Here is a 23901-nt window from a genome sequence, read left to right as displayed (position 1 = left end):
ATTCTAGAAATAGATTTCTATGTTAATACCTGAGTGATATTGTCCTTGTGACACTGAAGGCAGTTTCATTAAGGAATTTATTGTATAGGATCTTTTTTTATTATTTAACATAGTTTTCAGAAAGGCAAGGTGCTTTCTGATGGTGTGAATTATTATAGAAGGCATTCTTCATTTACAAAAAATGATGTGGAGACACAGACTGGAGTAATCAAGAAGAATACTTTCAAGGCTGACTCTCAGAGGAAGATGTAACTGATTGCTAGAGTAAATGCTATACCTGTAGCTAAATCAGGAATCTAGATAGCCCAATTTTTCATAAAGAGCTACATACTCATATGTTCTGAGGGGAGAAATTTATATTCAAATAATTTACCCTATAATTTAATATTTTATCTCTTTTTAAAGAGCATAAAGTATGTATTTTGATTCTAATGCCTAAATGCATGTGACATACATTTATGGGAAGCATCTTTCTTGCATTATTCTAGTTGGACTACGTATGTATTGGTTCTGAATGGGTCCTGTTCTAGCTTTGCCAGGAGAGTTTTGTTTTTCTTCCCTTTGCAGCAAAAATAGGTATGGCAATGAAAGTCCAAATGTAGTCACAATCAGAATGCACTCCTGTATGCTATAATTCATTTTGGCTATGTGCTGGTTCCTTTTGCTGTAGGCAAAATCTCTGTGTATAGCATAGTTCAGGTTGGAGGGGACCTCTAGTGGTCATCTAGTCCAATTCCCTGCTCAAAGTAGGTAGCGTAAACTAGAGCCAGGTTCTTCTGGGTACGAGTTGCATCTACTGAGAACTGGACCCAGAAACCCGTTCTAACTGGTTCTAAGAAAGCAGCATTGTCTCCCAACTGGAAGCTGATTTGATAAACTAAGTGTCTCATGTACCACAGAGTATTCCTTCCAGTTACTGTAACTGACATGGTGATTTTACCTTCCTGGGAAATAGGCAACAGAAACACAAGCCAGAATCCTAAACCTCTTTGCCTGTTAGAAATTGTGCATTTGCCTGAGGTAAAGGTAACTTTTTCATATCTTGCACTTCACAACTTGAATGTCGCATACAAAGTTGTCATGAGCATCAGCATGTAAATGTTGAGGTTGGTGCTGTAATATATTTATCCCATAAACAAAGAGAATAAGTTCAGGAACTTGGTGTAGAACCTGTAGATTGCTGAGTCATGTATAATTATGGATGTACTCTTCTGATCGCATGATTTGTTGAATCAGCATGTTACATAAGTTCTCTTTGTTTTAAAGACTGCTGTTAAAACATCTACAGAATATACGACAAAGGAAACAACTTTCTCTAGCAAGGTTCAGAACACAGGGTACCTGTGCAAGTGGGCATCTTTAGCTTGCAACAAATAGGAGGTGATTTGACTTAAATTATAATTAGAAGGGTTGAATTACTTCTCATGTGCTGTGGGGTAAGAGTACTAGTGTAACAGTTTAGCTGATGAATAGACTCTAATCTGTAACAACTTGAAAAATAAAAAATTCACTAATGTCTCTTACTCCCATTTCCATTAGTGATAATGTACCATTACTGTATAATACCTGTTTATAACTTATCTAACAAAGATAATCTATTTTTTTTCCATGCTTCAAAGCACAAAAAAGTCCTGGAACACAAAGAAAAGATAACTTAGGTAATACAGACACATGCTTTGTACTAATTATAATACAGAAATAAGTTGAATTTGAAACATATTCTAAGTAAGCAATCTCTAATATCTGTTTCAGTTCGTAGCCAGCCTCCACCTTCAACTGGATTTTCAAGTGCAGGAGCTGCTGGATATGCTGCTACTCGACCGGTAGGCATTTTATCTTAAAATAATTTTCCTTCTAAATTTCTACAGTTTATTATGCTGGTGTGTTTTTTTAAGTTATAACAGATGTAAGGTCTGAGGAAGATCTCGTAAGATATGCTTTCAAGCCTTAGCTTGACCCTCTTTTGGATTTTCAAGCTGATGCAACATTGTTTCTTTCTCTCAGGTTGTTTTTTGGGTAGCATTTCCTTTCACAGCTTTCAGGACCAGGGACAGTAACCACCATGTGCTCTGCTTCCCCCAAAGTGGTCCTGGGGAATATTTTAGGCTTTGTTTCTGTTGGTTGGTTTGGTTTTGATGTATAATCTTCAGTTTGCATTTTGGAATTTAATCCAACAGTCCTTCTGCCTACTTTCTAAGTATACATAGAAAGCCCAGTGACATGCATCTTGGCAATGAAAGGGAAGTCAGATATTTCAGAGGTTATGTGGTTTAAAACATGAGATAGTTGTTAAATGGATTCAGCCAAGCATAATGAATCAGATATTATACAAAGCCTTTCAAGTACTGTGCGTACATCTAATGAAAGTACCAACAAGGATGATGTTTGCAAATTTTAAAATCATATTTACATAGAGAATTGTCTGATGAGATTTGCTCTGAAAACCATTTCAAGAACACGCATTGTTATCCACTTTTTGTGGGAATATACCATGTGCACAATTCTAGAGGAAACAAATCTTAAGTTATTTTGTCTCATGATAATTTTTTTTCTGAAATCTAGTGGGTTTTATTGTAACACTTTACATTCAGATTTCAAGTGTTCGTAATTCATTCAGTGTCAATTATAATCTGCATTAGTTTCTGATTTCTCTTTAAATACTGATGAAGGTCCTTTTGTTTTAAGAGAGCAATTCAATTCCCAGCATATAAGCCCATATTCCAAAAAGTTTGGGAAGACTCCAGCCTTGAGTTGATGCAGAATGTACGTTTCAGTAATCCTGTTTGCTGGGGAGCAGAACTACCTTCTTTACAATTAGCAAACAGTTTCGGATTAAAGATCTAACCATAGTCTCTTATGCACCTTTACATACTTTTGGTATATAAAATTGGCTGTAGCTTCTGTTTGCAAATGGCAGGCTGCCAATTATAGCCTAGAAAGTAGACAGTATCTATGGTCTGCGTTGACAGTGGGTTATCAGTATATACTTATTAGGTCCCAAAATAAATTACTTTTGGTTTGTTGCTAAAAACATTTTACAGACTTAAATAAAGTTGAGTTACTAATTCTGGCAAAATAGTAAATATTGTAAATGTTGTTGCACTGGTAAATGTTGTGTAAAGAGGAAGACTGTTGTAAAAATCCTTTGCTTTGACTTGAGCACTCATAGTATTTTGAGAATATATTCTTAGCTTGTATATATGCATAAAAAATTTGCTCTACAACTATTATCACAGAAGTTAATTTTCACAGAGTCATTATATTATCCTGAGTCAATTAGCAGTAAATGACTACAAATCTGAAATAGAATTTAAAATAATTTCTTTCTACCCATTATCATGTCAGACTGTTCCACCTCGAGCCGGAGTTATTAGTGTACCACAAAGCCATGTCCGTCCCTCTGGTGGAAGACCAGCACCTGAACCTCAAACCAAACCAGCTGAACCACCAAGGGGTAAGTTTTATTTCTTCTGTAGTACATTTATATATGTATTTATATATATATATATATATACATTTATACACACACACACACATATATATGTTTAAAAAGCTAAATCTAAGTGTCACTATTGTGGTACTGTCTCTGGTTCAAATGCATTGCTATTAACAGCATATGTCTTCATTTTTCACTACAAATGAAGATTCTCAGGCATAATAACATCCGACAGCTTCTGTTAGTGCTGATGGTCAACCACTACTGTAAACCCTTGCAGATAATAGGCAGCAGTCAGAGGAAATGTAGGCCCACAGATTTCATTCCATTAAGAGAAACTCTTTTATCAGATTGCTGTGTTCTGGTCTAGGCTTATCAGTCTCTTCCATTAGATGTGTTGATCACTGGATCATTCTCTGCAGTGATTGCTCCATAATCGTATTATTTGGAATAGGATTTATATTTGACTCTAAAAAGCCACTTCCTAAATTGAAATATAAAGGTTTTTTTCCCTATGTATTAACATCAAAATATTAATTTTATAATCCAAAAGTATATTTAAATTCAACTGAAGTATGTTTAAGAATGGTGTGGTTTCTGGCTCTGTTTTCTATCTATAGTGACATTGTAATATTTTTTTTACTGGAGATATACTGGGCTCTTGATGACTTCCAGTCTGCTTGCCATGAACGCTTGCTCTTGCAGCTCTTCTGCAGTTCTCTCTGGTGCTTCCACATCCCTGCATTCTCATTCATGCCATTCTTAAGATTTCTAAAATAATTCTTAACAGCGAACAATGCTGCAAATCTACTTGCAGGCTCACCGTTGCTTCCTGAACCACTCAAGCCTCAGGCTGCTCCTGCCCAGCCAGTCCCTCAGCCACCGCCTGTGCTAAGGATGCAGGAGCCGCTGATACCAGTGGCATCACACCCGTCTCAGACAAGTGCCCCACAAAGTCTGGAACCACCCCCACAACCGCCTCCTCGTAGCCGATCATCTCACAGTTTGCCTTCTGAATCTGCTCCTTCACAGCAGCAAGTAAGTTTGAAACAAAACATAGCCAAAAAAAAAAAACAACCTAGTATATATGTCTTTCATTATGTATATTAACACAGCTTGTGCTGCATGTTGTAAATTTGTGAGAAACTCCCAAAGCAAACAAGCAAACAAAAATAAAGGTCAAAAGATCGGATCCAAAGATCATCAAGTTCTGATTGGATATTCTTAACTGATTTTGTATTGTCTGTGAATAACTAATATCTTGCATACTAAACATTTAACTTAAGATTTCTTATGACAGACATATGAACAACGTTTTCTTACAATTATGTTGTCATTTAGCAGTTGTATATGGAAAAATACACAATCTAAAATGTAAGTTTATAAGGACACATGCATAATGCTGTTTCCTGTTTATTAAAGTGTGAGCTTTATTGATCTCATGATATGGTGCTTTATGTAGATGATAATTCATTGCAGGATGAGGATATTGATAGATAATAGAAATACACTTATCTTCCCCGTTCCCCATTCTCAATTAAAATACCAAAATAATTTGAAATTTCAGTACAGTAACTTTGGTATTGTGTTCTGTAGGACCATTGAGAGTGTTACTTTCAAAAACCAAAACCTTTTTCTAAGAAAAGTCATGGTTTCTTACCACTTTAAAAATAAAATTAAAAAATGCAGAAGTAGGTTTTCCAGTGCTGATTACATACGCATAAGGCTAAACTTCTTCACTAGAGGCCAGTGGTGTTAATCTCTACAGTCCCAGGTGCTAGCGCATATTATTCACTACGTGAATAAAGATGCATATTCCTTGAAGTGGATAGAAGTGGATAGATTTGTGCTTTCTTAATTCCAAGAGTGAACTTGTTGTTTTCTCTGGTGGTGTGTTGTTGTTGTTGTTGTTTGATTTTTAACATACTCAGCTGTGGACATTGATGACTATGTAAGCTTTATTTACACCAGTATCTTAGATTTTACCTTATCTCTATATCTGAAGTCCACTTTCAAAAAGCTGGTAGGTAATATCTCTTTTGTACAACAGTGAAGCAGCCTCAGTGAGTTGATGATTTTGAAGTCTAATGGGAAATTTTTAGTACTCTTTTTTTTTCTGCTAAACCTCTCTCTTTGCCTGTTAACTTTTTTCATCTTGGAAACTTCAACCAAAAAAAAAAAAAGGAGGATATTGTTGAATATACAGGTAGAAAATCAAGACTTTAGAGTTTGTTAGAAAATATAAAGTTTTGCCAATAGAAAATATATATCTAGGCAGAAGGTACTTAAGAACGTGCCAATTTTCTGAATAGAAATGGATTGCATTTTGTTGCTTTTGAAAGCCCTCACACCTTCTAAATGTAGTTCTACCACTGATGGCTTTGTGAAAGCAAGCTGTTCTTTCAAAATTATTATGAAAATTATATTTATCTGTGTGTATACACAGCAATCAAAAGTATGCTCAGAAACACTATAAACGGGTTTTTGAGCTGGCTAATGCTGTGGCTATACTGTTTTGTTACAGTGAAAGCAGATAGTTTAAAACTAGTTCAAGTAGCTGTAATTTTCTCTGCAATCACATTTCTTTGATTAACACTGGCTGTGCAATCATAAGGAGGGCCCACCTTGCGTTTCATTTACTGTCTCCAGCTTATTTTTTAAAATTTTCTTTTTCCCTTTTTTAAAGAGTTTAGTTAAATGATGTTTCTTTCATTTCTTGATTACCATTTATAAATATGAAGTTTTCTGAGAAAAGGAATTTAAACACAAAGGCTTTTGAGAGGTAGTGGGATTCCAATCCCATCCTGTGATTCAAAGCTTGACTGTGATATTTAAGAACATAAGTTTCTCTTTATAAAAATAATTGCTTGTATACAGAGTGAATATTTGGGACTTCATAGATTACCACACAACATATTAAAAAGGCAAAGTACTTGTTATAAATAGAATTTATTTATTGCAAATTAAAGAATTTTTGGCTTTTGATAGAATGGAAAGTCGTTATAATTTTTCAGGTTAAACTATTATTATAGATGGATGAGATCGTATCAACACAGTTCCCAGAAGGAATTATAAGGGATAGTTAGACCACCCATAGGCAAATACTTACAAACAGTTTTCACAAACAAGCACAAGTTGGATGTACAATGAATATAACACTAGAACTGGCTTGAGCTGGTTTTTTTTGACTCTTAACGATAAAGCTTATAAATTTTACAACAAAATACAACAGGAATTTAAAACTTATTATAGTGTTGTGTAATAAATATTTTTATTTCATGTTTGTATCTCCAAAAATGCTTTTTTTTTTTGTTAAAAACAAAGTATTTTTAACGTAAGGTTGGTTTGTTACTTGGATTTTCTTCCTAATTTTCTTTCCTTTGATGTCTGTTTCTCTTTCACAAGCAGGAGCAACCATCAGGGTAACAGGTATCTATTTACTGATGTTGTATGTGGTCTCCATCTATTCAAGCAGAAAAGATGTATGAATCTTGTTTTCATACATCTACAGTCTCATCCACATTAAAATCACCTGCCCATGTTAATGGATTGATTGTCATACCATAGTTTGCTATTCCCTTTCATAATGCAATAAAAATTGATAGTGTTAACTGTATTTACTAGTGCCATAGCAAATATTTTGCTTTACCATCATGTATGGAACAATTAGAAACCTTATGTATGTTGTTTAGTCACCACAGAATCTGCTGGTCTCAATCTGCTTGGAAAAAACAAGTAGGTGTTGGACTTAGCATTTCTCTTTAATACAAATGAATCCTGATGCAATTGCAGTCTTGACATTTTTTTCAAAATAAAACACATTTTACATTTCTCAAAGAGCAGAGAACCATTACCCAAAGTAAAATACACTGTTTGTTACAATTAAAATGTCGTCATATTTTGGACAATTTAAAAGCACTTGTTTCCAGAATTATTCAGACCAAATTTTGCTTACAATAAAGAGCAATTGGGATTCATAGTTTCTTTGGGATTTTGTACTTTTTGATTACTTGGTTAATAAGCATAGGACTTAATCAACTTGTGCCAAGCTGCATTTGTTTTACGTTCAGTCTACAGTTCAAATATTTACATTTCTCCCCTCAGTTCCTTGATATCTTTGTTTTAATAGTATTTCTGAAGTGTTTCTGAAACACTTACTATATACTTAGAAGATGAACTATTCTATTTATGGTTTGGTAATGACAGGCTTCATCTATTTTAGAAACCCTGACTTAGGAGTATCAGGGTGCCTGTAACTAGCATTCTTCTGATAAAAACACCAGAGCAAACGCAGTGTCGCCAGAGTACTTTGTTTTTCCTGTCAACCAATTAAAGATGCAACTGCAATTTAAACAATAAAATAAAAATGCTGTGGTGGATATATTGGAAAAAAACTTATAATATTTTTATTAGTCCTGAGAGTCTCTAAAGTATGCTATTTTCGAATAGCTCCTTGGTAAGTGGATGTGTGGAGACATGCTTCAGACTATGGACAATAAATGCAATAAAAACAACAAGACTGAGGTTAGGCTATTATAATATTGTACTTTAGTTGATAATTTTAGCTAGCATCCTACTTCAACAAAACATTAGTTAGCAATTTTCATGCTAAAGGTATAAATGTTTGAGTATTTTAAAACAATGCGTTAAAATGACAAAGTTATTTGTGAAATTTGAATTCTCAGAAACTTAATTGCTTTGCTTTTGCTTAGTAAGGTGGAACTCCAAACTTTGTTCTGTCAGTGTCATGACTTGAACAAACTGTAGATAATATTCTACCTTTTCTGGACAGTTGTAACAAGGTATAAAAGTTACATCGTTGTTTGAAGAAATTTATAAAACCAGGAATATTTTGGTTTTAAGAAGTTGCATGGACAAAACTGGCTTTTCCATTTAGTCTTATTCTAAATGATGGTAACTTGCCTTTCTAAAATAATAATGTGTTTTAAAAGAAAGTCCTTCCTCCTCCCTACAAAGCTGTTGATTTTAGCTTCACACATCAAGAAACACCAGGGAAGCCTACAGAAATGCCTAATGTGCATATACTAATAACACTAATTTTCCCTTTCATTGTGATGCGCAAATATTGCTTGTAACATCAGTGTTAGAACCTTTCCAACAGTGAGACCTAGAGCTTTTCATTTCACGCTGTGCTGCGTTATCACTTGTTTAGAATATAGCGTAATTGCCCAAGCTTCTCAAAGATTTTCTGATACAATGCCTTTTGTGTTTTCGTGCTTTTGGCCAGGATTCTGAGCTGCATGAACTGATGGCATGGGCTGGGGGGACGAGAGGGGACTTGTGTTTAACAGCCAGTAAGCTTTACTTCAGAGAAGGGGCTGAGAGTTAGTGGCTTCCAGAAAAGAAGCAACTTGCATGATGGACTTGTAAAAATAACTGTAACCAAATTGTATTGAAGTTTTCATTTAATACCGAGAGCTTCTTTTGTTCTCATAGAACTGAGAAATGGGGAGTTAGTAATATTAAAAACAGACAGCCACGTGACTTACTAAGCACTTTGTTTTCTTTCCAGATTAAAACAAATGGAACCTACGGCACTCAACTCGAAACACAGTTAAATAGTGACCCTTTTGAAGATCTGTCATTTAAGCTGCTTGTATCAAAGATGCAGACATCTGTTCGAACATCAGCTGTTCCAACTTCAAACCAAAAGGAGTTGATGCAGTTACCTTCTGCAACACAAAGAAATTATGATATTTTGAATACTGTAAATTGCATGCCAGCAATGCCTCCTACTCCAACCTTTAACGCATCCCAGGAACATATGCGCAGCTCTCCAAATCCATTTGTTACTGGACTGAACTGCACAAATCCATTCACTGAAAGAACCGTTAATGCTGGAAACCCATTTAGAACAGAAACCCAAGAATCTGAATTAACTTCACATTTACTGGAAGGACGTGCTGCTTTCAATCCTTTCCCTTCCCTAAATCCCCCCAGTCGTAATACGAGCAAGCCTGTATTTTCTGTTGATGCATCTGAAAACAGTTTTTGCTTGCGAAGTAACTCTCTCATGGTAAAAAATGTACAGCCAAAAGGATGGGTAACGTTTGAGGAGGAGGAGAATTTCAGTGTAAAGCTAAAGCCATCTAAAAGTGTTCCAGATTTTAAGCGAATCGGTTCCAGGAAGTCAGCTGGATCTCCAGATTTGCTGGGCACTGAACAAAATACTTTTATTGGTTCAGACTTTAACTTTGATATTGACTGGAATAAAAGTTCTACTGATTGCTTCTATACAATGCCAGCAAGAAGACCACCTGCACCTCCTATACCATCAAGAATAACCAGCAACAGATCCCCTGCAGATCCTTTCACTTCTTCTTCGGCACCTAAGGTGTCACCAACGCAAGATTTTACAGAAAGATAGGTGTTCAAAAATATAAGAGGATATATTTGTTGCTAGATTTATCCAGTAGAATAATTGGGCATTTGAGATTATTCTGTGTGCAATAATTAATTGTCAAATGCACTGAAACTTTACTCATAAGCAGCCACTATTATTTGTGTATAAATTTTGAATATGTATATATGGTAGAGCACAAAAAATTGTCTGAAACTTATTAAAATCCCAATGTAATAGTATTTGAATAGACAGAAAAAGAAGGATGAGCTACTAATCTCAATAAAATATACCAACCTTGGAAATAGTTTTTGCTTAGGGAGCTCTCATTTCTGTTCCCCTTTGTGGAATTTCAAAAGAGGCTCCCTGCTGGTAGCCTTCCCACTCCCTTTTTACTGTTTTGTTAATTGATATTTATGAGTATTTACCAAAGAGCTGCCAAAGTTTATTGAGATTTGAATGTTGACAAGTATTGTCTAGAAGTTGTTTAATTTATAACAGAGGCTATGGAGATTTGTAAGGCTTATATTTGAATTTGAGGCACAACAGAAATAGTTTAATTTCAAAATACAAACAATGTTTTGTGTATTAATATATTCACTACTTCAATTTTCTGTGTCAGTACATTTCAGCTGTTAAATATTATTGTCACATATATTGACTAGCATTAGTTCAGAGTAATCGTTCCATATCATCCACTTATTCGTACTATTTTAAATATACTTTTTTACCCCCCACAAATTGGAAACAATTGACATAAGTTTTCCCTCAACCTCTGGAAAAAAATCCCCTTGAATCTTGATATATATATAAAGCAGTCTTTTACCAGTTACAGACAACATATTACCATTAGCTTGTCCCACCGTCTTCTTTCACATGTTGGAAGGGCTTTCTTGTCCTATAGAAGGCCCCGGGTGAAAGAATCAGCGGTCATAGTACAACATCAGAGGAGAAAGTCACCTTACATGTTTGGGCTGTCCTCCCACCATCCTTCCTGTCTACTGTACTTACTGCTGCATTTGTCAAAAATCTCGCCTTCAAAGAAAAGAGAACAGCAGTTCTCTGAGATGAATGTTATCATTCAGTTGCTTTTGCAGTTATACTAAATACGTGACCCTTTGTTCCCCAGAGACGGTGACCATCCTGTGTGTGGTGCTGCTTTGAGGCTAGCAAAGGCTAAGTTGCAGTTTTACGTATTATTCTATAAAAATACAACTCTGTGCTTTTATGTTTTCTAAAGCTCACATGAAATTACATAAAATGTAGTATTTTATTATCTTGAGGAAATTTAAAACTACTGATTTCCTTACAATTTGCAGTGTCCTGGGACATAACTTCCACATGCAGATGTGTGCTTTCACCAAAAGCTGAACGTGTCACGATGTTGTCATCTCTTGGGGGACTGCAACTGTGCCTGCCTGTGCTCATTGGCTTACTTGCAAACAAACTGTACTGGTTCAGCAGAACCACTGACTGAAACTCAACATACTAGCGTTATAGTAGTAAAATTCAGAACGACAGTACTTTTTCAAAATTCTCAAACGCTATCATAACATTATTTATAAAATAATCCACTCTTCCTTTCACACTGGTTGGCCATGAGCTGCAGCTGGGTAGAGAAGTGACTATCGTGAGTTTTATATTGTGCTTTTTTCTGTTCGGCTCATTAAACAGTACTTGCACATTTTAAACAGCCGTGGTACTCTAATCTTTGTGCTTCAGTATGTGGATTACCTTGTTTTACACTGTTGCTATAAACATCTGTGTGATCGGTGTTTTGGTATATTCTTACATTAGCAAAACAACTTTGGGGGGAAACTTTTTCCTAGTGGGAGTTACGTGATAAATATGTTCTTTGTTGAATATTTAATTACAGTGATTAAAAACTAAAACGTACCTGGTATACAGCACCTCTGCACTATACAGGATTACGGAGACTGACAGCAACATACTGCAGAGATCACAAGAACTGCTCCAAAACTAGAGCGTGTGTGTAAATATAGCTAACCACCGTAACGTGTATTAACGAAACGAATTACTAGCAGAAGCTGTGAGACAACTAAGGATTCAGCATAGAGATGCTCAACACCTTCTCATGACTCCTGTGTTCCCTGTGGTAAATTGCTCTGTTAAATGTAACAGTTTTCTTGCTTGTGACACACGATATTTATGGCTGTATACTTTACAGAACCGCAGTATTGAAACTCAGTGGCGTACACCATGCCGTATATACCCTGTGGAAGGCGGTGTTGCATTAACGAAATAAACATACCTGCCCGTACCAACTTTCCCTTCTCTCTCTTTGTAACATAGCCACTTACAGGTGCAGCCCCTGCCCTGAGGCCGGGATCGCCCTCGCCCTCCTTGGGCGGGCGGCGGGGACCAGGCTGAGGGGAAACGCGGCTGAGGAGGCGGCTCGGGGGCGGCGCCATTTTGTCTCCCCCCGCCCCGACCGCCATAACGGCCGCAGCCACCGGCGGCGGCCATGCGCAGAGCGGCGCCGGGGCCGTCTCCGTGAGGGGCCGCCGCGGGTCCGGCCGTGAGGGGCCGCGGCCGTGAGGGGCCGCCGGGTGCCGCCATGGTGCGGCTGCACGTTAAGCGCGGCGACGAGAGCCAGTTCCTGCTGGAGGCGGCCTGCGGCGCCCGCCTGGCCGAGCTGGCGCCCCTCGTCGCCCGCATCTACAACGGGAGGCTGAAGGTGCAGCGGCTGTGCTCAGGTACCGGCCGCTATCCCGCCCTCCTGCCGCCGTGAGGGGCAGCGGCGGCTGCCGGCTGCGGGTCGGGGGCCGCAGGGCAGGGCGGAGGGTGAGGGAGCTGCAGCTGGGAGGCGGCGGTAACCAGTGGCTACCCCGCCGGGTAAACACCTTGGCCTGCTCCCATCCGGCGTCTCTTGATCGGGCAGAAATGATTGCAGAGACTTGGGTTTGTTTCTTGGTTCGCACCGGGAGACAGTCAGACCCCATGGTTCTGGTCCAGAACCAAAGACAGAGGATGCTTATTTTCCCAAGTGTGAAGAGGCGCACTGCTGTGTAACAGTAAAACGTTTTCCCCTTCTGAAAGAAGTTGCTTTCCCAAAAGTATTTGGAAAAAGGAACATGCAGGCAGCTAAGGCTGACTCGTGAAATACCTGTAAGAAAAAGTTCATGGCCAGCAAGTAGAGAATCACAGAATCATTAAGGTTGGAAAAGACCTTCAAGATCATCTGGTATCATCTAGGTTTGCATACCTAGCCTTGTTTCACTTGTTACTGTTTCATGTATATGTGAAGAACATGAATTTTAATGTAATTACTGTGCGTATATACATATTTATAATATATATCTCTATTTAACATGTATTTATATATATACACTGTATTTATATAAATATATACTTATTATTATCTTCATATACTTAGTTCTTTAAAAACTGAAGCCTAGCAGTAACAATACATTTCTGCATGTACATCATCCAAAAGGGTGTTTCTAAATGCTGTATTCTCAGTAACACACATTTCTAACCTTGTGCTCTAAACGCTTTAAAGAGATGGAGGAGCTGGCAGAGCATGGTGTTTACTTGCCGCTTAATATGCAAGGACTGACGGAAGAGCAAATTGAAGAACTGAAGTTAAAGGATGAGTGGGCAGAAAAGTGCGTACCAAGTGGTGGGAGTGTCTTCAAGAAGGATGAAATTGGACGAAGAAATGGACATGGTAAATAGAGCCCAGATGTTTGCTTCTTTTCCTGTAAGCATAAATAATCTGTGATATCATGAGGAACATGAAAACCATGATTCTGAGCTTAATTTTCACCTCACTGTCCTGGAAGAAAACTAAGTCAATACTTAGTACGCGTTTGATATCAGGCAGCCTGTTAGCCATCTAATGTTTCTTTGCTAATTACAATGATCGTTGTATAAACACACTATATTAAAGGCAGTTGTAGATTTGTTATGTAAGTAGCTATTTAAGAGCCTTTTTTCACAATAAATCAGCTAAACGATCAGTTACTTACATAAATCCTGGATTAGGACCTAGTGTAACGTTGATGTAAAAGCCTAGATGGTGTTGTATCTCTTTGGCACAGGTGCTATTTAACTTTGCAACTGTAATGCTTGGAAGTAAACTCCAAAAATAAGCAAGCAGTTGCCAGAAGGGAGAGTAACTATTTTGCTTCAATTTATTCTCCCTGTTTGTAAATGCATACTTGTGTATTGTTTTTCTCCAGAGTCTCCAAGGTGCTTTGAGTTAATAGGTTAGGTTGTTCTTCTAGTATCTCTCAGTTCTCGTATTGACTGCGACTTAGATGAGTGAGTTCAGTAAGCCTCTTTTTCTTTCTGCAAATTGTGCTGTTGCCTTCGCACCTGGTACAAGCATCGAGCACTGCTCTCTTGCCGCCTCAGGGCCAGGGGCACGAGGGCTGGCTGTGACCATCTTCGAGCTGGCTGCGTTATTGCTACCCCGACACCACAACAGCCCCTGCCAGCCCGGCAGCCCTTTAGATGCTGATTACAGGCAGTTCAATTACGGAGGACTCTTGGAATAATTTAGCCTTAACGTGGCATGCACAAGCAGCTTATTCCAAATGTTTTGTTTTGGGGAAAATAATTCTTCTAATGCAACACATTGTCCAATCAAGCTTAAGCTCGTGCTGAGCTTCATTAAGAGCTTACAATATACCTAAATGTTTTCCCTCCTGCCTGTGGTCAAGCCTCTCTTGCACACCTTGGGGCATTTTGCTTCAGAGTTTGGCATGGTTGTGAGCAGTGTCAGGCCTTATACTAAAAATTTACAAGCAAATTTAGCATAAGGGTAGTACCGCTCTTACTTGTAGTCATAGTTGGGCATTTATGTGTTAGCGGGTAGACAGCTTTTTAATATCAACAAAGCTATAATACTGAACAGTGTGCAAATGTGGGCCAAATTAGATACAACTAAATGATGCATTTAAATACTCAGCTGGAAATGAGTATGATTTAATTGTGTTTTGCTTTGAGGAGAGGGTTTTTATAACAGTTAAAATACATAATTATGGTATGAAACATATATTGTATTTGCAAAACTGCATTTACTATTACGATGAAGTTTTAATTAGAAAAAAAAAAGTGAGAAAACTCCAAGCTGTTGTTCCCAATTAAAGCATATCTGCTTGTAGAGCCCACAACAGTTTTAAGTACAGCATGGGAAAGAGTCATGCTTTAGGTTGGGGTGAGTATGAGATTATGGCTGTTGCTTTTTACTCAGTATTTTTGTCTCAAGTGAAGTTTCCTGTACCAGCCAAATGTCTTTATGGAAATGTAAGTTTGACTCTTCCATGAGAAATGCTGGCTTGTTTCTCAAGTTACTAACAAGTGTGATGATGAACTATCTAAGTGGTAAATAGACTACAATTTAGTAGTGTATATATATATATATCTTGCTTTGTGCTTTAACAATGTCTCATTTGCTTACAGTAGAGAATAACTAGGGCAGGTCATTTGCTTGTTTTGGGTTGTTGCTGGTGGTGGTGGTGGTTGGTTGTGTTTCTTGTTTTGCTCTTGTTTAGTTTGGTTTTATATGGTAAATATAAATTATTAAGTACGTATCTCTTATTTCTAGCTCCAAATGAAAAAATGCAGCAAGTAATAAAAAAGACAATAGAGGAAGCCAAGGCATTAATCTCTAAGGTAAGTTTTCTGAAGTAGGGTGAACTGTCTTAATAGGTGCTGTGTTGTTGCACGGCTTAATTAAAAATGGGCCTTTTTCAGTGCAAGGGCTAACGATTTTTGAATAATATCCTGCGGTGATGTGAATAATCTGACAGAAACGGACATTTCTGTTAATGATTTTCCTAATGGCTTTTGGCAAGCTGGTTCAACAAGTTAAGGAATCAGATATTAAACACCAAGTGAATGCTGGCAGCCTAGACCACATGAATGATTAAATTGCATTTAATTTTATCCACATGCTCTTAATTTGCTATTGATGCATTCTTTAGGTGGATGCTTGTCATGTTTTCTGGTGAAAAATTAACTTCATTCTGTGATGTTTCTGGAATAAAATACCTTTTGCTCATTAACGTAGTCATTTGGCTCTACATATAATTAATTGAAAAATATGTTTTAATCTCTTAGATTAGGCCCTGGTTTTACAAGTACTTGGATGCAAGCTTGGTCTCAATGAGTTTGTGTGCGTAAAGATAAGCGAGAGGGTATGCCCCAGTGGGACTACAGACTCAGTTATTCACCTTCCCTTTACCAAATATTGAGATATTCTGCATAGTGTCTGAACTTTCATATGACTTTGAAACACTAATTAAATCATATTTGTTATCAGATTTTTTTTTTGTGAATGTTTGCAAGCCGTTTTCTTTTCCCTACCCCTATAATCTGGGAATTACCAGGTGTGGAACTTGAAAACAGCTTTAAACCAGTTACACATATAGATAAAGTTAGTAATTTTTTAACGTTGCCTGTGCACTTAAATTGGCCTTCTTGACAGTCCCGCTGCTGATAATGGTGTCGTATCAGTCACCTGGAGTGAGCAGCTCAGTGTTCCCAACGGCCTGGTGGATCTGTTGGAGGCAAGCAGAGGAGCTACCGTGTTGCTTGACGGTGCCTCTAGTGTGCTGAGTTGCAGCAAACCTGTCCTGAGTTTAGGGAGGGTTTCAGCCAAACTGTTTCAAGTCATAACAAAATCCATATGAAATGAGAGATGTTTAAGTTAAAGCCTTTGCTTTACTTTAAAGATTTCCTCTGGGTAGACAACAACTGATCAACTCTATTTTTAAATGTCTAGGAAACTAATAATATTTGGCTTTATGTCTTGAGAGGAAAAAAGAACCTGCAGATCTCATCTCCACTCTGCAGTTCTTCCTGGGTGGAACTTCCAACTATCTACCTTGTCATCATTTACAATAAGAAATTGCAAAATTACTGCACTGAATACTTTCTTACTCCAGGAATTACTGTCATTCACTGGTGAATTAAGTTAAAAGATAGTTTGTGAAGTGTTTTGGCAGGTTCGTCACTTCATAGTGATGAAAATAAATATGCTTGTATATTCAAAAAACAAAAAAGGAGAAAAAGTTAATAATCTGAGGCTGAGAAACCAATTGTACTTGCCAGTTAACTAGTTTAATAATATCCACAAGGTGGCAGCATTCTCTTACTCTGTTTTTTTAATAAACCTGGAACATTTAAATCCTTAAGCAAAAAATTCAGTTCTTCTCTTCCAGATGCATCTTATTTTGTTTTCTGTTTGTTTGTTTTTCCCTCTGTCTGTTGCAGTTGGGTTTGGAATGACCTCAGGTATTTGATCTTACAGATCTCTGCCCGAACCATGCCAAACTTTACTCCTTTGCTCATGTGCTCTATTTTTCACTCAAGCCTCAGGTTTTAGACCCTTTCTCTAGCCCACACTTTAATTCTACTGTTTTAATCTTGTTTGTGAATGACAAGTACTTAGACTTCACATTGAGTTTCTGCAGTGATATGCATTCTTATCTGAATGCCTATATCCACAGATGTTTCTTACTAAATGCCTCCTGCACAATTCAGTGGATGTTTGAGATCTCTCTTATTTTTTTGCCAGTGTAAGGAAGCTGAGCGTGGGGGGGTGCTAGTGATGTATTTGGAAATCAATACTCAAATGAGAAAATTTGCACTCCTCTTATTTTTGTGCAGACGGTTAGCTTTGCTCAAATATCCCAGCGATGAACCTTAAAAGTGACTACAAAACGAAGTCTTTCTTCATGCACACACACATATGTATATGTAAAATCTCCATATATATGTATAGTAGATATTTTACATCTATCTATAGAATGTAACTTCTTAATGATCCCTGCCTGTATTTCAGAAACAAGTTCAGGCCAACGTGTGTGTTAATATGGAGATGGTGAAAGATGCACTGGACCAGCTCCGAGGGGCTGTGATGATTGTATATCCAATGGGGTTGCCTCCACACGATCCAGTGAGGATGGAGCTGGAAGATAAAGAAGACTTGGCGGGGACTCACGTATGCAGTAATGTTTTTGTAATACATGTAGTGTCTGGGCTAAATTTGTGCTGCTTTCCACTTTATCAGTGAAGGTTGCTTGTTTTCATGTACATGAGATATTTTGTTTAATATTTTTGTCTGATACTTCACAAAAAGCACACCGATAGCTTACCTAGAAATAAAATGAACAAAGTATATTTAAAATGTTACGTACAAAGCTGAGTTCAGGTAAGCGTGAGACCCAATTTAAATAGCTTGTGGTCAGTATTGAGAATTTAATGCCCAAAGTGTTGCTGTTAGATCAAAACTGAATGGAATATAAACCAAGATGCTGCACATTAATGTGAAGAGAGCAGTGAAACAGGTGCGTAGTGTAAAATCAGCTGAATTGCACTTAATTCCAAAAAGATTTTCCAGGGGAAAAAGAATAATTAGTTTTTGACCAAAAAAAGGCAAAAAAAAAAAAAATAAAAACAGCACCCCAGTAAATTCTCCCCCACACTCTTCACCTTGTTTGTTTATTTGTCACAGGCCGGACTTGAAGTTATAGAAGAATCTGAAGCACAATTATGGTGGGCAGGAAAAGAGTTGAAAGAATCAAAGTTGCTTTCTGACTATGTAGGCAAAAATGAGAAAACAACCATCATTGTAAAGATACAGAAGGTAAGTATCACGGGAAGATTTTTTACATGTTGTTTATCCTTGGCAGTCTAATTCTTTGTCGAAGATAAATGGTATTAGGCATATAAAATGGATTAGATTAGGTCCAGTTTAAGTGTCTTAAAACTGTACTCAATCTATTTTGAGCTTTTAGTTTATTTTGTCCTTCTTTTGTACTTCTTAGTATTTAGCTGATAGGCAAAGGAATTACTGTAGTTGCTATTACCTGCTTTATAAGAATACACCAAAGAGCTACTTAAAACTAGATTAAACGTAATCTGAAAAGCTGAAAATCACACACAAAAAACCAACTCGCTCTCAGTTCCATCTCTGTGTGGAGCACTGGACAGACCCATTCATTCAGTACGCACAGTTGTATGTGGTGTGGGTACCCCTCATCGCCTTCTAAGGCTTTCTTTGAAAGAAGGTTTCTGCAACTCGGTAACTTCCTGACTCTGGGGGCCCTCAGTTTCTTGATGGCAGGTCTTCAAACTGCCTCAGTTGCCTTGGGAATGTGGACTTGTGTCTCTTTTGAGGACACAGGTTGTGAAAGAGCCCAAATTTGAGCTCTCCTGAAGTCTGCAATGATTTCAACTTGCTGAGTGCGAGAAGGAAAGACAAGCTGTTGTGCCTGCACCACCCAGCTGTGCTGTCAGCTGCAGCTCACCTAAAGCTCGCGGCTGAACTTCTTAAGAGAAATCAGACTTTCCAGTCAGGTGTGGCGAAGCACATGAGGCTTGTGAGCACAGCTCTGCTCTGGAGCAGTGAGCAAAGAAGAGGCAAAGGTCTCCTGCTGCTCCTCAGTTTATAGACCTGATGCTTTAGTAAAAGCCCGTGGTTAAGTGTGTACTGGCATCTGTTGCGCTGTTCTTAAAGTGTGAGAATTAAGTACCGAGTTATTGGGGCTGGTCACTATTTTCTGGACAAAGTGACCAACTAACTGTGCAGTTGTGTTCGCCTCAGGTGAGAAGGCCCTGCTTACGGGAAGAACGTTTGTGCTTTCAGTGCACTTCCAGAACTTTGTCAGAGCACGCTTAGCCTGTTCGTGTGTGTATAGCACCACATTCAGAGGATGCATTTGTGAATGTCAAATGCCTCGGAGAGGGTACTAATCCATAGGTCAGAATTATTCTGGTGCTGCTTTTCACTTCCCTGGCAGTCAGAGCTTCTCTGCCTTGAAAAGCAAAACGGCTACAGCAGATCTTATTGTCTGTGAGTGTCTGTAATGGAACTCTTCGAAGATAAGTGACTTACATGTTTGTAATGTCGAAGCCCAGAACTGCTTTCTCTTTTCTGTCAGGGTGGCTGAAAAATGGTGCGACAACTCAACAGCCATTGAAGGACAGGCTCCTGGGAAAGTTGTCTTACTGTTTAATTAGTTGCTGGACCTCTTCAGAGAATGCAAAGCAGTACGGTGGTTTTCTTATCTGACAGCGGATGCCCGCATTCTTGGGTTGGAGAGCTAATTTAAACCATGCCAGACCCTTTTTGTTCCAGAAAGGATTCGCCATCTCCATTTAAACTCTTCTGTTTGCTATTGTTGACGATAGCTGTCATCAGCTATTTTCTGCTGCGTGCATCACTTCTTCCATGAGGACAGTTGCCTGGAAAAAAATATTTGTAGTAACAAGTAACATCTATTTTATTTGTAGTGTTTTGTAACTATCTTCCTTCCCTGCTTTACCAAGTCGTAAGCCATCTTGAGTCTGTGTTAGCAGGGAAACTAAAGGTGGATGGGCCCCTCCTGAGACATTTGGAATGGCCTGAAAGCTGAGAGATTTCTCATGTTTTTTAGGGCAGAAGTTTAAGTAAAACAGACTCAGTAATCTTGTTTGCAGCTTCCATTGATGTTCGTAAAATTGACAGTGTGATTAAGATGCCAAGATGAAAGAGTAAGTCTCACCTGAACGCAGCAGGGGTTCCTTAATGTTTATTTTCCTGCCCTGAGGACCTTGTTGAACATGAGAAACCTTACTGTCTGAAGAAAGATTCTGCTATCTTTGCATAGCCGTTTCTCCTGTTCTTTTTTGTATCACAAATGCCATTGTGAACAAAATTTATGGTTTCCCTTTCAGAAAGGACAAGGAGCTCCAGGGCGTGAACCTCTGATTAGTCATGAAGAGCAAAAACAGATGATGCTGTATTACTACAAAAAGCAGGAGGAGCTTAAGGTAGCGGTGTCTTTTAGCTCTGTGTGAGCTACGCTGCAGTAGACACCGAGCGCGGGTTGCATTCACTGCTGCGGCCTTCACCTCTCCGTTCTCTTCACAGAAACTAGAAGAGGATGACGACGACTCATTTCTAAATGCTGAGTGGGCAGACAGCCATGCTTTGAAAAGACAATTCCATGGCGTAAAAGACATCAAGTGGGGGCCGAGGTGAAGCTCTACAAACACCTTTTTGCCTCTTTCTGCTGTTTGGTTGATACGCTTGTTTGCTGAGAGGGGTGTTGTGTGTTAGATTCTTCTGAGAAAAGCTGAAGTTGTCTCTTCCATAGCAGATGCCTCTTTCAGCCTTAGGTTTTCAATAAATGTTTACGTTTCTATGCGACAGTAGCAGCACTTGTCTCTGCGAAGATTGGAATCAATCCTGTTCCTGTTGATTGTTCTATTAGAAACTTGTAATTTGAATATTGAAATATTAACCTATTTCAGAGAGAATATATCTAATAAATGTGCACTAGGATGTTGGATATTGTTTTGAGTGGTCTTTTTAATTCTTAATTCCTTCTCTTCTTTTAACTAGTACAGTCTGTATAAGTTAATTTTTTATAAAAATAAATAAAATTTCCCAGGCTAATCCAGTAAAAGTTCAGTGATCTCTATATGCCTGTTTGCATTTTGACATAGCTGATCTTAAACTTATTTTTAACGGAATTGACCTCTTAAAAATTATTTAAAGAAGTTATTTTTTTTTGTATAAACACCAATAACATTGAAAATGAAGCATTCTAGAAAGATTTTAATCTTTTATTTTTCTTTGGCATTGGAAGGCACTCTACTGAGCTCACTCGGTGTAACAAGCTCTTAGTTGTCATGCTTTCAGACAGAGACTGACAGAAATTATTTACAGAAATAAGCATCACTTGCAAATGGATTGGATACAATAAAAACAAGCTTGATAGGGTAAGATCTTTACCATAGAAATAACTTTAAGATTATGACTTTAGAAGGATTTTGTTTATAACATCAACTTTTTAAAATGAAAAATGAAATTTATTGGAGAGTGTTTCAGTTCTGGGTTCAGGACTAACAAAGGAAATGCAGTAGAGTTGAATGTTGTGTTTGTGTTTGAAGGGAGGATTTTGAGTTGGGATTCTGTGCTACTAATGGAAAATTAGATCTCTAGAATTATCCAGGTGAATAAGAAGCCTCTAAGAAAACATCGTTCAAGTTTTGTGTGTGTAGGCTTCTGTGTGCTCAGAGGAGATGCTTTTCTACAGAGGTGGGAATGTCTCCCGGTCAGTTGCACAGTGCAGAGCAGGGCTGTGAAAATTCTGCAGGAGGATCAACTTGGTCTTTTAAAGGGAGGTGAACTCACACTTCGCTGTGGTCACTCACAGCCAGCAACTAGAACGATGTCTGCATTCACACCCCAAAGCAGTTCTCCTTTCCCCATCTGCAGTGCAGAAAGGCAAGCCAATGAAGGAAGCAAGTTGGTAGTGTAGCTCGCAGCACGCTCCAGGTAACAAGTTGCCCCTGCACATCGCTCTCCACCTCAGCCAAACGAGATCATGTTCACAAACTACCCCAGTCTCAAGAACAGGCAGTTGCTCATTGGCACGTAATTTACGTTAAATTTTAATGGGAAACATCTTTATGCAGGTGCCATGTTTTGGTAGTGTGGTGCTAGGGTGACTCAGCAGCTCTAACAACCTGGTTATTTGCTGTCTGAACTTACACCTGCGTTTGACATTCTTCACTGGTAGATTTTTTATATATATATTTTTTAAGTCTTATTCATGCCCTAATCCTCTTGTCACAAGGGTTTAGTTGTAGATACACTGGAAAACACAAATGTCTGAGATACTAACTAGAAACTTCCAGCCGTGCCAAACCTGCCAGGGCAACAAGATGGAAATAAATTCTGTGGTCGCTGTCTGTCCAATAAAAATACCTGCATGTCGCTCTCCAGACTTTCAAATCTCAGTGCTGCTGGCTTCAGTCTCTCTGCTTGTTTGAGTCATTGTAGAACAACAAAGAGAAGGTGTGTTGCTAACTGTTTTTCCATTACTGCAAAGCGGTCATAATTTTCTTTATTATGGAAATAAAGTCCATTATTATTTATTAGTGTGGTTGAAGAGAGATTGATCAAGCTAAACGGAAGTGCTTGGTTGAACTTGTAGCTGGAAGAATGAATATAGAAAACAAATAATGTAATTTAATAAACTTGATTTTTTTTTCTTCAATCACTGATCATTTTAAGAATGCTGTCCTGTGTTTTTTCTTGAGTATCAGTTTTACAGTAATATGTTTTCAACAAAAAAGTATGTCAATATTTTATCTTTGTATTGTAAAACTACTTGGAATTTATTTCCATGTGGCAAGGAAATAGAGCAGGTTTTAAAAGAATCCGTGTTTCTACCGCTTCCTCAGATGAAAACCGGAGTCCTGTGCAATTCTTTGGTAACTACTCACACAGCTCAAGGCTTTCTTCCTAATGTGCTCTTTTGCTGTTATCAAAGGGTCGAGTGAAGAAAACCTGAAAATGCTTCATTTATTAATATCATAGGCATTGCAACCCACAGTGGTATGATGAGTGTTCTTGATCCGTAACTAGGATTGGCAGCACTCAGTGAAGTCATTATAAAATTATGAAAATGATTGATTTATTACAAAAGTTGCTGGGCACCTAGCTCCAACTCCTGATCACTCCTACTGGTTGCAGGAGGTCCTGGTGGCCAGTGGGACCCCTGTGACTTCTAAGGGAGCTTGCACAGACACAAACCCTCTCTCTCTTCTCCCCTCTCTCCTGCAATGCTCTCCTTCGTGGGTTTCACGCAGAGCTGTGTGAACGTTGTCCAAGGAAAGCAGGTTTTGCCTTGAAAGTGATTATTTTGTTTGGGCAGTTTTTTATATATGCTTAAAATAAACAAACGGCTATTTATAGGCTAATGACTCCGAGTTCTTGCGAATAGGAAAAGTAGCCCTTTTTATAACTTTTTTAAGCAAGTTGGTTAGTGGCCTGGCACACGTTGCATCCAGTAGAGTTACTGTCTGGAGGCTCCCAGTCTTCATTCCTCTGAGGATCACTTTGTTTCTTGCACTGCTTGTGACAACACTTCCCCAAAATCTAATCTTTTCTGCTTAATAAGCAGGCTGAGCAGAGCCAGCGGTGCCGTGCCAAGGCCCTGCCGCAGGGTGCTGCAGTGCCGACCTGAAGGGTAGATTTCCGTAAGACGGACAGATTGCTGCGGTGGCCGCCTGGGATCTGGGCTTGCGACGTGACCGTACCTGGTGGCAATTATTTATCGGTGTCTATGCACCC

At 38.3% G+C, this 23901-nt stretch overlaps 2 protein-coding genes across 23 annotated transcripts in view; both read left to right on the top strand.

Annotated features, from left to right (window-relative positions):
* The window catches only part of SYNJ1 (synaptojanin 1), a 65459-nt gene extending 53377 nt beyond the window's left edge, over window positions 1-12082 (top strand). For 11 of the 22 annotated variants that reach the window (XM_083841863.1, XM_083841865.1, XM_083841857.1 and 8 more), the window contains 5 exons: window positions 1620-1658; window positions 1753-1823; window positions 3346-3454; window positions 4254-4474; window positions 8970-12082. In XM_083841863.1, coding sequence (XP_083697989.1) covers window positions 1620-1658; window positions 1753-1823; window positions 3346-3454; window positions 4254-4474; window positions 8970-9824 — 1295 coding nt within the window. In that variant the 3' untranslated portion in view covers window positions 9825-12082. Of the gene's footprint in view, window positions 1-1619; window positions 1659-1752; window positions 1824-3345; window positions 3455-4253; window positions 4475-6841; window positions 6866-8969 lie in introns of all 22 variants that reach the window. The other 11 variants (XM_083841853.1, XM_083841854.1, XM_083841852.1 and 8 more) reach the window with 5 other exon arrangements.
* Window positions 12083-12245: 163 nt separating this feature from the next.
* On the top strand, window positions 12246-21106 carry LOC310901755 (cilia- and flagella-associated protein 298-like). The gene is made up of 7 exons (XM_083842026.1): window positions 12246-12514; window positions 13321-13488; window positions 15373-15440; window positions 17614-17772; window positions 18286-18417; window positions 20490-20585; window positions 20686-21106. The coding sequence occupies exons 1-7, from the start codon at window positions 12376-12378 to the stop codon at window positions 20794-20796; spliced, it is 873 nt and encodes a 290-aa protein (XP_083698152.1). The 5' UTR covers window positions 12246-12375; the 3' UTR covers window positions 20797-21106.
* Window positions 21107-23901: the final 2795 nt, after the last annotated feature.

This window comes from Anser anser (genome assembly GCF_964211835.1).
Source record: "Anser anser genome assembly, chromosome: 1".
Lineage (NCBI taxonomy): Eukaryota > Metazoa > Chordata > Aves > Anseriformes > Anatidae > Anser > Anser anser.
Note: the sequence above shows the minus strand (reverse complement) of the source record. Positions and strands in the feature narration are given on the sequence as shown.

Coding starts and splice junctions, on each gene's coding strand:
- LOC310901755 (XM_083842026.1), top strand. CDS start 12,376: ATGGTGCGGCTGCACGTTAAGCGCGGCGACGAGAGCCAGTTCCTGCTG. Junction 15,441..17,613: donor CCAAGGCATTAATCTCTAAG/GTAAGTTTTCTG, acceptor CCTGTATTTCAG/AAACAAGTTCAGGCCAACGT. Junction 18,418..20,489: donor TCATTGTAAAGATACAGAAG/GTAAGTATCACG, acceptor TTTCCCTTTCAG/AAAGGACAAGGAGCTCCAGG.